Source organism: Equus caballus, chromosome 21, assembly GCF_041296265.1.
Source record: "Equus caballus isolate H_3958 breed thoroughbred chromosome 21, TB-T2T, whole genome shotgun sequence".
Taxonomy (NCBI): domain Eukaryota; kingdom Metazoa; phylum Chordata; class Mammalia; order Perissodactyla; family Equidae; genus Equus; species Equus caballus.
The window spans coordinates 37895944-37908943 of NC_091704.1; the positions used below are offsets into that span (position 1 = coordinate 37895944).

Here is a 13000-nt window from a genome sequence, read left to right on the forward strand (position 1 = left end):
TTTCTTGCCATCATGGTCACCAATAAATATTTATCGGCTTCCTAGTACGAATTAAATATACTCTACAGGGACTATGAAGAAGGTTAAGACGCTGGCTACAGATACCCATTCAAAATAGCAGCTTTTCTCAACACACCTAACCAAGGCCCAACTCCAAAGAACCCAAACACTCAGCATCAACGCATGCTTCTGCCACTCACGACCTTCGAACTCTCCCCTGGCCTCCTGCATCTTCACATTACTTAAAGCTCCAATTAAATCTCCTTAAATTCTCCCCATTGCATGAATAACCCAGGCCCTCTTCTCTACAAGCCGACACTTGCTCCTGAGCACACAAGAAACACCTGGAATACGAAGAAGGCCTAGGTTTTCAGGTGGGTGGGCGGGAAGCAAGTCCAATGGTAAAGAAATGCAAACATCTGCGTAGTAAATGTCCAATTTAGGAGACTCTGAGGGAGTTGCACAGTTCTAGGTAGGTGAAGTAGAAGGAGTGGGGCTCAGAATGTTTGCTAAGATCACGCCTAAAGGTTTTCCTGCCATGAAACCTATAGCACAGGCATTTTCCTTCAAGTGTCTTTCTAGGGACTGCAGGAAAGGACTCCAAACTTGCCTGGGGAAGTATAAAAGTAGGCGTAAAGCTAAGGTTGTGCTGGTAAATATCTAACCACCACCTCCTCAGGATAAAAACGTGTGCGTATACATACACATGAGTTTTTACTGATAAAAAGGTATCTGGCACACAATTTTCAAATAATAATAAAATATACAATATTCTTTATTGTAAATTCCATATAGCCAACTGATTTTCACGGAATGCTTTTGTTGATTTTTGCTAAACTCTGGTATCTGTAGCCATCTAGTGTTTACAACCGACGAACGAGTGTAGTTCCCACATGAATGTTGGCTGATATTTGTGTTCACATTAACAAGTAAGACAAAAGTGAAATAAGGAGATGTATATGAGAACTTCATTCATTGTCAACCATATGAGTGACGACTTCACTGAATCTGGTAAGACTTTTCAAACACTAGAAGAGAATTTGCTCAATTTTTTGTGCTATCCACAATGTAATGGCTACAGACATAACACACTTTTAAGTTTAAGCTGCATTATTAACATCTTCTCCATCACTTTCTTAGGTCTGGACAATCAACAAAAGAATAAATGAAAACCAGATTTGTAGCATTTGTTGATTTCCATGGTGTAAATACAACCACCATGGCTGATTTCAAGCTACCAATGTGACGTCATTACAAAGGGAGTTGGGAAGAGATGAACAGTAGCCCACCATTATATCGTGCTTCTACCATACGGATACAATAAACATGGATAACCTCAAGAGCATAAATCATAAAATCTAGTAAATAAATTAGAAAGTTATGAATAGTATTATTAACTTTGTTTCTAATATATTATTTTATTTTAGTGAAAAGTCATCACAGTTGGTATAATTCTCATTCAAATACAAACATTTTAAAAATATTTAACATTGAGTTAAGTTCATCAATTGAGTCAAAAGAGTGAGCTGAAAAGATGGACATGGGTTCACACAAAGGCAGAAACCCACAAGTGCTTACCAATGGTACCGCCCAAAGCCATTGCTCCAGACATCTGAGCTAACAATTCAGGGCTTGGTTGTAGGCCTCCGAGGGTGGCTGCCAGGCCTCCAGCCACCCCAATCATGCCCAATGCATTGCCAAGACGAGCTGTTCCCTGGGTGGAAAGGCCAGCCAGGGCACCAACACAGCATAGACCTGAGGCCAGGTACATGATCTTTTCAAAGGAAAGGTAAGAAAGAGAAAGAGACTATCAAAACTTTCAGTCTATTAGCTTAGGGAGACCTCTCTCAAGGAAACATAATTCTCTAAGGACAATTTTAAATTCAGACAACAGAAGAACCAATATGAGCTCTTCTTTTAATATTTCAATATATTTTCTTATCCATTAGGGATATTAACATATTAAATCCTTTAAATTGTACTTGCAATTATAAAATATATGTAAATTGGTTTCTTCTGGATAAAAATACCTAAATTTAAGCAGAGTTATTATGGGATCTAGAGCAGACCAAATGCTATAAAGGAGCCAATTCCTGATGTTGTAAGTGCCCGGGACCACGCTGTATGCTTTACTTATGTTGTAACTCAGTCTCGTGAGATTCACAGGAGGAAAGAATCATCATCTTCATTTTACAAAAGAGAAAATCAAAACTTAAAGAGGTTACATAATTTTTCCAAGGTTAAATGATGATTACATAGCAAATCTAGGATTCAGATATGGGTCTCTCTGACTCACTGCTCCAACTCTTCTCAAAAAAGATTTTGTTCATCCAACAAATACTACATCTTGGAAACAGCAGAAACTAAGAGAGACATGATTTTCCCTCTGTCAGAGAGGCTGCAGTGTTGTGACAGTCATTGAAAAGAAATGGAAAATATTGAGATCAGAAGAAAGTTGAGTCTTTAACTGTAATTATATTTAGACACAGAACTTGCAAAGTTCAACTTGATTATTTCTGTTTTTCTATATAGCATTCACTTTTAAACTATCTTTTTTAAATGAATTGATATAACATCACCCAGTAACAAGAGACGATGCACTGGATTTGTAGGGGAAGAAAGTACATAGGAAAAAGACCAATAGTATTTAATAATAGAAATTTTTCAAATTTTTTACTAATTATTTCATTGTATCCTTACAAAAAATCCAGCCAAGTACATAAAGAGGATACTAATAACCTTCTCGACTCTTTTTACATGTGGAAAACCTTAGGGACTAACAAGTAAACCCACATTTACACAGCAGGTAAACCTGTCTCTAGAATCCAGGGTCTTGATTCTTAGGGGACGAGAATGTTCTATTTGACCAAGATGTTTCTAGAGTTATTGTTGTATTTGCTTGGTAGGGTCTGAATTTTGGTAATGATAATGTTAAATCTAATTGGGAAGAAAACACAGCTGCAAAAATAAAAACTTGCAAAAGAGCCTCTTACTTGCTCAGTGTTATAACCACTGTAGAGAGCAGCCAAATATCCTCCCACAAAGGTGCCAGCAGGGAGCAGATACACGTAATTGTATTCTGGGGGATCAGTGGGGCGCTTGAACATGTCCAGCATTCTCTGAGTCACCAGAAAGCCACCTTATCAAAACAAATACAAACAGAAAGAGGTTATTTCACTGAGCAACAGGACTTTTTAAAGTGCTAGGATTTTTCTAGTTTAAGCACATCTTTATCATCTAGGAATAAATATAATTTGAAGTAACACTTTTTGTTGTTGGTGCTGTCAAGTTGATTCCAACTCCCAGCGATCCAACGTACAGCTGAGCAGAACCCCACCATGTCTTTTTGTGCCATCCTCTCCTCTTCCGGCACTAGCTCAGACAGTTCTCCACTGCTACTCATAGGGTTTTCACAGCGAATTGTTTCAAAGTGGGTGGCCAGGTCCTTTTTCCTATTCTGTCTTAGTCTGGAAGCTCTGCTGAAACCTGTCCACCATGAGTGACCCTGCTGGTATTTGAAATACCAGTGACAGCTTTAGCATCACAGCCACATGCAGCCACCACAGTACAACAACCAACAGATGGGTGGTGTGGTTCCCTCACCGGGAGATGAACCCGGGCCACAGCGGTGAGAGCACCCAGTCTTAACCACTAGACCACCAGGGCTAGCTAAGTAATGTTTTAGAATCCCAAAATTAAAAGTTATTCTATTATTCAAGCCAGTTCCATTGAAGGGGGTAAAAAAAACTCTATATTCAGAAAGAAAACTTGCTATCAGAGTGTGGAACCAACTATTTTTCCATGACTAAAATAGCCATTCAAACAGCTTGGGAATGCATAAGATCAAAGGCCAGTATTTTTTTCTAATAAGTTATCCTGTTTGTTAAACCCTATAATAAATGATAAAAGAAAAAAAATACCATATCAACAGGCACGAGGTTTCTTGGACACATTAAAGAATTTTTAGCTACAAAATAGCATCAAATGAGTTTTGTACACAAGTGATATGCTAGGCTTTCAATTTTTAAGAGCAAACACAGGCTAGGATAAGGCAAAAGGCTGAAACTTTATCTAAAATTATACTCATTTTAGAGATGTTATGGTGATAGCTTTAAGTCAACTTAATTCAAAACTATGCATTCACTAACTTTCCAGTTAACTTGCAGCAAGACATCATTTTATTTGTTTGGTCTGGGGCACTGTGGAGTGGTTTTTATCAAAAGAGTTTCTAAAAATTACAGATGGGGAAAATAACTAACGTTCCTTCACAAAGAGCATTTATGGTCTGAGTGAAACATTTTTTAAAGGCAAAAATTCTTAAAGTCAGAATGTCTATTTTATATCGATTTATATTTGCTTCTTATGCCTCTATTAAAAATAGCACTCTGGGTTCTTTCACCACCATCATACCTGCAATGTTGACGGAGGATATGAATGTAGCAAGAGCAGCAAGGCCCTGAGAAGTTGTGGAAGGATACAAATGTCCTCCCATAAGCGCCAACCCACCAACTGCAGTCAACCCTGGGAAGAGAGTATCAATATGTGAATAGTTATAGTGACGCTGCCAAATCAAATGTCATAGCTGAAGGATCTCACGTGCACAGATTCATAAAGGAGAAAGTTCTTACACACCATTCTCACTGAAGTACTATTACAAGAAAAGGGTTAACAAAACTATTTCTCCTTTTGCATAAGAATTTGACCTTTCTTTAGCTTTCCAGCTCTGTTCCCCTGCTATAGATATAAATCAACAATATTATTAGACAACATTGCTTATGGCAAAAAGGGACCTCTGTGGATAAACTGCACCTGACCTGGAAGGAACTATGCATGAACTATAAATATATGATGGTGAAGCCAGAGCTTTGGGCTTTCCTGAGCACAGTACTTCTTGGAATTAGACATGTTCCCTGCGGAGATCCTGGAAGCTATGCTTGTGGCAATGTTATAAGAAATGCCCACTAGGGCCATGAGGCTTCCAAGCCAAGGCCACATCTCTCTAATGTGGGTCTCATTCTTCAGATCTGAGCCATTGCTGGGGGCAAAAGAGAACATCTCCTGGGCAGCCATGCGGACTGCTGCTTGGGCTGCTCTGAAGACGTGTCACACCGAAGAGAAACGCCTGACACTGCCCTTCTGGCCAGCTGTATTTCTTGTCCCGTATGCTTCACAGTATGACCTACTATAGACTTGCTGGACTGAAGGTTTAGGTGAATCTAAGATGATCCCCTAAAGGATAGTTGCAACTATGATTCTGAGAAACACCGGTTTCCAAACTTTATCAGAGGAATCCTTTCTTTAAAGGAAATCATAACAGAAAGAAATAAGAGTGGCTCTGCAATGCTTGAAATGGGAGCAGCCCAAAGGCTTGACACACTCCCTCAGCCTCTGATACTCCCAACCCCACCCCTGCACCCTCTGGGAGCCCAGCGCACCACCACCACCACCTCATATGCCATGCCATACAACTTGAAAACAGAGACCTTATAAACCTCTTTGAAAGTGCTCCTGGAGTTGAATAAGCCCATGAAAACCTAAGAGGAGGGAAAATAAGAGAAGAACAAACCTGAGATTGCATTAGTCACAGACATCAGTGGTGAGTGAAGAGCGGGTGTGACTCCCCAGACGGTGTGGTAGCCCACAATGCCGGCCAAGCCAAAAGTGGTCACCATCTGGGAAAAGGCTAAGTTGGGAGAAGCAATGCCCAAGCCCAGCATCCCGATGAGACCTAAAGAAAGAGAAGAAAGAGCGTGAGCTGACAACCAATTATCTCAGGAAGCTTCGAAACACACACACAAACATGTGGCATAGTCAATGCTTTTAAATTCCACCTTTGCCAATATGAGATTTTTTTTAGACATTTCATGATTGGGAGAGGGGGGAGAGGAGGTTAAAGGTATTGTGAACAAAACTCAACTTCCTGACCACCACTCCCCAAAATAAAATAAATTGCAAAGATCTAGTAAAATTTATGAGTCACCTTAGTAACAATTTGCACATTTTGCTCTGTATAGCTCGCTGTTTTAACTTACATTGACAGTGCCACATGTGTTTAAACAAATGTTTTTATTCCAGAAGTAGAGGCCTATAGGGGATCTACCAAAGCATTTTCTACTTGGGTAAGACATAACCTTTATACAACAGGACTTCTGTGAGGCCAATTTCATGTCATTCTCAGACTTGGAGAAGGAAGAGGGATTTGAAAAGAGTAGGAAGGATTTCATTCACTCCAGCACCTCCCCAAAACACATGGCTTCCACCCACCCGGGACAGAAGTTTTGCAATTGCTCCTGAATCTGGACTGCACTGCTGGCCAGGGCAGTCAGCTCCAGCCTCAACACCAAGTCAGCAAACAGGATTTTACAAAGAAAAGGAAAAAAAGATACAAATTAAATTAAGAATGTGCAGAATACAGTCAGCTCTGAACATACATCTTTAATTATCGCCTCTCCTAATAGCAAACATGTGGATGGCTGTTCTGCAACAGAAGAAAGGGTTACCTAGTGGTCACTAAAAACAGAATGATAGTAGGTGACCAGAGAGCCAAAATTCAACTTTTCTGAATAAGGTATCTTTTTTCCATGATATGAACTATTTCTCTATAAGTGGCACAGCTAGAATATCTAGGAATTGACATTAATTTTACTTTAAACCATTCAATAAGACTGTAATTTTAATTTATATTTTCCTACCCATATATAAGATTTCCAGGGTTCCAGTGCATGACCTGTTAACCATCTATCTAGAGAGAGAATTAGATAGAGTATTGTTTTGTGTTCCAGTTTAACATTAGAGAAGCCATATAAATTTGTGGTTAAGAATACGTTTTCTTAAGCCAGATTGTCTGGTTCAAATCGGGACTCTGTGGCTTGCTAGCCATGTGATCCCAAGCAAGCTACTTAACCCCTCTGTGTAATAGCATCCTTAGCCATAAAATTAACCCTCTCCGTCCTCATCTGGAAAATGACAATAATAGTATGCCCACCTCACTGAGTTCTTACAAGGAATAAATGAGCTAAGGCATGTGAAATGTTTAGCATAACGCCTAGCACTCACTAAATGACCACATTAGTCAAGCAGCATTATCAGAACCACAGTACATTGTGTTGGGCATCTAAGATAGAAAGAACACATCTGAAGGTTTCCTTCTGAACCATTTAATAAACTAATATCTTTTCCATAATACATTCAATAAAGTCAAATGTGCCATTTCTATAGTTTGTATAACAGAGAAAAAGAGAAAAGCAGAGAAGAAAAGAAAGAAAAGGGGAAAAAAGCAAATCACGTTCTTTGAAGAATGCTATTCACATAGATTCCTAACACATATACAAGAAAAATACTTGTTTTTATTATAAAGAAGGAAGTTCAAGGTCAAAAACAAAGAAAGAAATATATGCATTTTTTAAACCGGAATACGCCATTGTTACACACTTTGACTTAAACATAAGAGAAACCTAGAAAAACAAATTACACATGCCTCACTCTATTTCCTTATGAATCTCCAAGAGAAATGGAAATTTACAATCCTACTGATCATACTCTCCATGTACAATAATCTAGTTTCTTTTTTTTTTTTTTTAACAAGTAAGTGCAAGTAGGGACACTGCCCCATCTATTCACAACATCCACAACGAGAGACTTTTCAGTCATTTTGCTGAGATTGCTCTTTATTCAAGGAGAGTTACATATTTAGCTTTAAAACATCTGGACTCACATGGGAATTTGGAGAATGCTGAGGCTACAAGAATTCTGTGTGCCTGGTGCTCATCCTTAATTCTTTATAGTTTGATTTTGTTTTGTTTTTGTTTTGGCTCTAAGCAGATCTAAACATTTTTAATTCATTCTATGAAAGAGAAACCAATTTAAAATCAAATATCATATTTCAGACTCTAACAACTCATAGCCAGAATAAATATTTATCACTATTTTACAATAATTCTTTAGTGTTTCCATGAAGATGAATTTAGAAACAAAGAATTTGTGTTAAATTGTAAAGAGATAAATATTTTTAAAGTGAATTTTTTACTAGGTGAATAACTTAGAGTGTTAGTCAAATGTTCAAAGGCTATACCTAAATCAGTGTTTATTCTTCCATGTAAACATTTGGTTCCCCAGTCTTACTCAACTATGCAGATAGTCACAACTGATGTTTTATAAGCCACAAAAATAAATTAATAAATAACCACATTTATATGCATTAACAGCAATACAATCTAATGTACATCACTACTCTACATATTTGATGTAGATAAAATATTAATGATTATATTTAAAATGTTTATACTATAAAAGGAAAAGTATTAACAGCCTGCATACTATTTCACACATATTCATTGCAGTATTTAGCATAGTGCCTGTATCTCTTAGGGTGGGCAATCAATGTCCTGTCTTCAATTCTACAGAAGTAGACAAATAACATGTTTATGAAAATCACTTCTATCAGGCCAAATTCCTAATGGAATCCAAACAAGGACAACAGCATTTCACTTACTAATTCTTCTGACAATTAATATATTACCTATAAAGTTCAAATAATCAGGACTAAATCTTAATAAACGGGACCCCTCACCTGCTGTATATGCCGAAGCCGTTGTCATTGTCTTCTGGAAGGGTGTAATAGTAGCTGCTTTTTCAGCTTCCAGCTCAGCCACTGTCTTCTGTTTTACTGGGGCGCCCTGAGGAATATTTTTCGGTGTGGGAGCAGGAAAAATCACTTCACCATCCTAATAGAGATTAGAAAAATCACATTTTTTAAAAAAATCAATCCAGTGTTTCAAAAACACAGATGAAAACTATAATGTTGCGAAAAACAAAAGTTCTTTCAAAAATAATTTTAGGGGCCGGGCTGGTGCCATAGGGGTTAAGTTCACACACTCCACTTAGGCAGCTGGGGTTCATGGGTTCGGATCCCAGGTGCAGACCTACACACCTCATGTCAAGCCATGCTCAATAGCATGCCACACACAAAGTAGAGGAAGATTGGTACAGATGTTAGCTCAGGGCCAATTGTCCTCACACAAAAAAATTATAAGTTGTTAAATAAATATATAAATTCATATAATTTATAGCTTATCATGTTACATAAATATATAACATGTACATCAATACATAATGTTTGTGCTCTGTATACATGCATAGATATATAATTCTATGCATATGGAACATACATGGAAGAATACAGATCAAACCCTTAAAAGCAGATAGGTGGGGGCAACAGTTAATCTTTACTTTATTCAGTTCTGGTTTTTTGTTTAGTCTGTTTCTGTTTTTCAAAAGCAACGCATATTTTAGGTGAGACGTCTGTATATAAGTCTTTGCAATATTTTCTTTAAATTGTACTGCATTTTTAAACAATTAAAATTGGCATGAACCCAACACATCAATACTTTATTAGAGTATATATCAACTCCAAAATAGGATTCTTTCATGAACAGAAATCCTAAAACAAATTTATATTAAAAACACAGAAAGGAACAGATCTCTTTACCTACCTTCATCACTACAGTTCCTCTAACGACATGACCCATTGTGCCAAAGTCAAAGTCATCTTTCACTTCAAAATAAAAGTTATCTTTGTCAGGGCTGATGGCCTTCAGGAGCTTGGTGATGTTGTTGGAATAGAGGGTGCTGGCCTGAGTGGCCATTCGGCTGGGAAGGTCTGTGTAGCCTATGTGAGTCACTCCCTAAATGAAGAAAAGTACAGTCAGAAAGATCCATTCCCATATGCTCATAAACTTTCTAGGACAATTCCCACATGGTCAAGGCTAAGTTTTTAAATTGTATATCTTTATAAATATACAAACATACTCACAAACAAATACATATTTCAAAAAAAAACTTTACATGTGCCTATTTTTAATCTTAAAAAATTTCAGGCCTCAGTTTCTCTAAAAATTTAAAGGAACAAACACCCTCTCGCAAATCACTAAAGATGTAAAAATTGGTTCATAGATAGAAGAAGCTTTTTGCTATACCTTGTGAACATAAAGTTCTCCTGGCTTAGTGGTTGCAAAGTTTCCGCCAGCCTCCGCAGCTAAATCAACAACAACTGAACCTTCCTTCATTGACTCGATCATTTCTTTACTAAATAAAACTGGAGCTTTTTTACCTAATAATATCAGAGGAAAAAAAGACAAATTATATTATAAAACTCTATATTCTAATTATTACAGTAGTCTCCAGGTATTCATAAATTTAACATCTGAAATTTTAACTCTTCCAAGAGACCCCTAAAGCCCACAACACAAGTGAGACTGGTCATTCTCCTAAGGAAGAAATAGGATGAGTGTGACCAGCAAAGCCAGCGTGCAGGAGGGAGCCAATTAGTTAGCGAGAGAGCCTTGCCGTGTGCTCGGCAGGGAAATTTCAGTCAGCACAGCTCTTCTCAACTAATTTATATCCAGTACCACTCAGGAAGAAATCAACATTTTGCCTGGTTTTTTTAGAAATGCATAAGAAGAAGCTATTAAGGAAACTAGAATTGGACCCAAGTTGCACCCAAATTGGACAACTCACAAAGATTACAAACGTCCAGGGAATATTCAACAGTAATTTATGTATCACAAAACAGAGTATTTCCAATCATTTTAACAAACGTCACCAGATTTCCCTCATGTTATATTAACCTACCTTAATTTGACACAGGATGACTTCGAGGAGAGACAGAGAAGTGCCATGAAATGAAAACAGTAGGCTACCACAACTCCAAAGGCTTAGGAGTCACTCATATGCGTTCATGGCCACTCAATAACTATTTATTCTGTGCCTCTGATGAATCAAGTCCTATGCCTGGTGCGAGGAATATACTGGTAGATAAACAGAAAAGGTCTCCTCTGTTCTTACGGTACACATTCTCCTCATAAGATATTTCACATTTTAAATTCACAATGTGTTTTCAGAAGCTAATTCTTACACAGACGACAAAGCCCCAAACATAAGGATTTTAAAAGAAAAAAGGAAATAAAGTTGTGAAATTGGTAGTAGGAAAGCAGAGAGTTAATTGCCTAATTATCTTTATTTCTTCTTTTGAAAGTTTTCAACTCTGTTACAGAATTTTAGTAAAATAACATCGTCAATTTTATAAATGGAAACCAATTAAAAATAAAACTTGCACTATAAAAAACTGTTTTTTCAATCCGCTTGATTGGAATACATGTGATTCAAAAAAGAAAAATAACCCTTATTTGTAGTACCGTGGGGAAAAAAAAGTTGTGAATATACAAGCGGGTCTTTATGTAGTACTACCTCCTTTCTTGATGTAAACTTAGTACTTCCAAGATAAAAGTCCGATCCTAAGCCTCCTGATCCTGAAGGCCTTCCCCTTGGGTTGAAGTGCTCTTTCTAACATCCCTCTCATTACTGCCCCATTGGACCTTCTGCCCCGGCCACACTGGGCTAGCTGCCACATGGTTTGTTAGACGATCTCTGGTTCTCTCTTCTGAGTCTCAGTGAAAGAGCAAGAATGAGGAGATAGTTTCCCCAAAGACAACACCCTGACATCCTGAGAATGAGGAGATAGTTTCCCCAAAGACAACACCCTGACATCCTGGTAGTTCACCACTTCCCCAAATTCTCTGGAAGTGTTCCTTTCTCCTTCCTTCCCCAACATAGTCCAACAAAGGTATCTTGAATATTTAACTAAACTTTACTCAAGCATGAGACTTTGGGGATGAAAACCACATACATCTGAGGGCTCTTCCCACAATAAGGTCATGCTGCTTAGTTCCGCAGTAAAGTTATGGATCATAAGGCTACAACCATATAAAGTGGCAAATTTAAAGTGTTAACCTGTACTTTCCAGGTGTTTAATGTCATCACCCTACCCTTTCTCTGGTCTAGAGCTTCTTCTCTATCAACCAGGATCTTGATTGTTATAGCTTTTCCTCCCACCTTACTGGTACCTTCCAGTCTTAGGTCGATATGCCTTAAACTACTCCTTTGGCTATATCTATTTGGATCCAGGTCCACCTCCTTTGACTTCTAACTATACCAACCTTATGACCATCAACCTCACAAATTTGATTTGGCAACTAACTAATTTCTCCTGCCCTGGAAATTCTGGATTCCTTCTTTCTTCTGAGCCATCTATAGCTAAAGATCAGTCCCTGGACTGTAATGCTACCCATTTTACAAGACATCAAGTGGCCAAAACCATTTAGGCTCCCTAGAAAATATCCAATGTACAACCTATTTGTCCTCCTTGATTTTACTCATTCAACCTTCACAAAGCAATTATGCAGTGGCTAACACAACTTTAAACACACACATATACATTTTCATCTAGAGAGAGAAAGAGTGTTCTGTCTATATTATCACTCTGAAATTCAATCACTTTTGAAAGGATAGCATATTCTTTCACATAAAGTAATTTGTTTAGTGTACAGCCAAACAACTGGAGGGTAAGTTTAAAAAATTTACTTAAGTCACAGAGGAATATTTAAAAGACATGGAATTATTATAACTAAAAAGCACACAACAAAACAGTATGTATAGGATGCTTGTACTCTGTAAAAAAAAGTTTTTAAATATACATACATAGGAATGTTTCATATATATACACACATAAAATTCTAGTAAATTCTCTATAGTATAGCATTTAACAATACCAGGATATCTTTGAGCGGTGAGACTAAGAATAATTTATTTTCTTCTTTGTGCTTTTCCTTATCTCGCAAATTTTCTATAAGAGCTCGTTTTAATTGCATAATTTAAAAATTTAATAAGGGCTAGAGGGAATACAATGATGAATATAATACTGCAGCTGCCTTCAGGCACTCACATGTGGATCAATTTTTTGAAAATTCTGGAAAGTGCAGAAATGAAAATTGAAAACAGAAGGGAAAAAAACAGAGCCAAAAGAGGAGCAGGGTAGTACATAAAAGTTCCAAACGAACAAATCCTCAAAAGAATAGGTCAAGAGGGAAAGACTGAGAAGGCAGTTTCAAAATACTATCTTACCCTGACAGCCTACAATGATACAAATGTGTGATAAATGTGGCAT

The 13000-nt window shown here is 37.5% G+C and overlaps 1 protein-coding gene across 5 annotated transcripts in view; it reads right to left on the minus strand.

The window, feature by feature from the left end:
• NNT (nicotinamide nucleotide transhydrogenase) overlaps positions 1 to 13000 on the minus strand; it is an 81309-nt gene that overhangs the window by 32786 nt on the left and 35523 nt on the right. For all 5 annotated transcript variants that reach the window (XM_070246297.1, XM_005604285.4, XM_023625676.2 and 2 more), the window contains exons 8-14: positions 9975 to 10108; positions 9492 to 9683; positions 8570 to 8723; positions 5567 to 5728; positions 4411 to 4521; positions 2994 to 3139; positions 1579 to 1774 (exon numbers count right to left, since the gene is read on the minus strand). In XM_070246297.1, the coding sequence (XP_070102398.1) occupies positions 1579 to 1774; positions 2994 to 3139; positions 4411 to 4521; positions 5567 to 5728; positions 8570 to 8723; positions 9492 to 9683; positions 9975 to 10108 (1095 nt within the window). The remainder of the gene's footprint in view (positions 1 to 1578; positions 1775 to 2993; positions 3140 to 4410; positions 4522 to 5566; positions 5729 to 8569; positions 8724 to 9491; positions 9684 to 9974; positions 10109 to 13000) is intronic.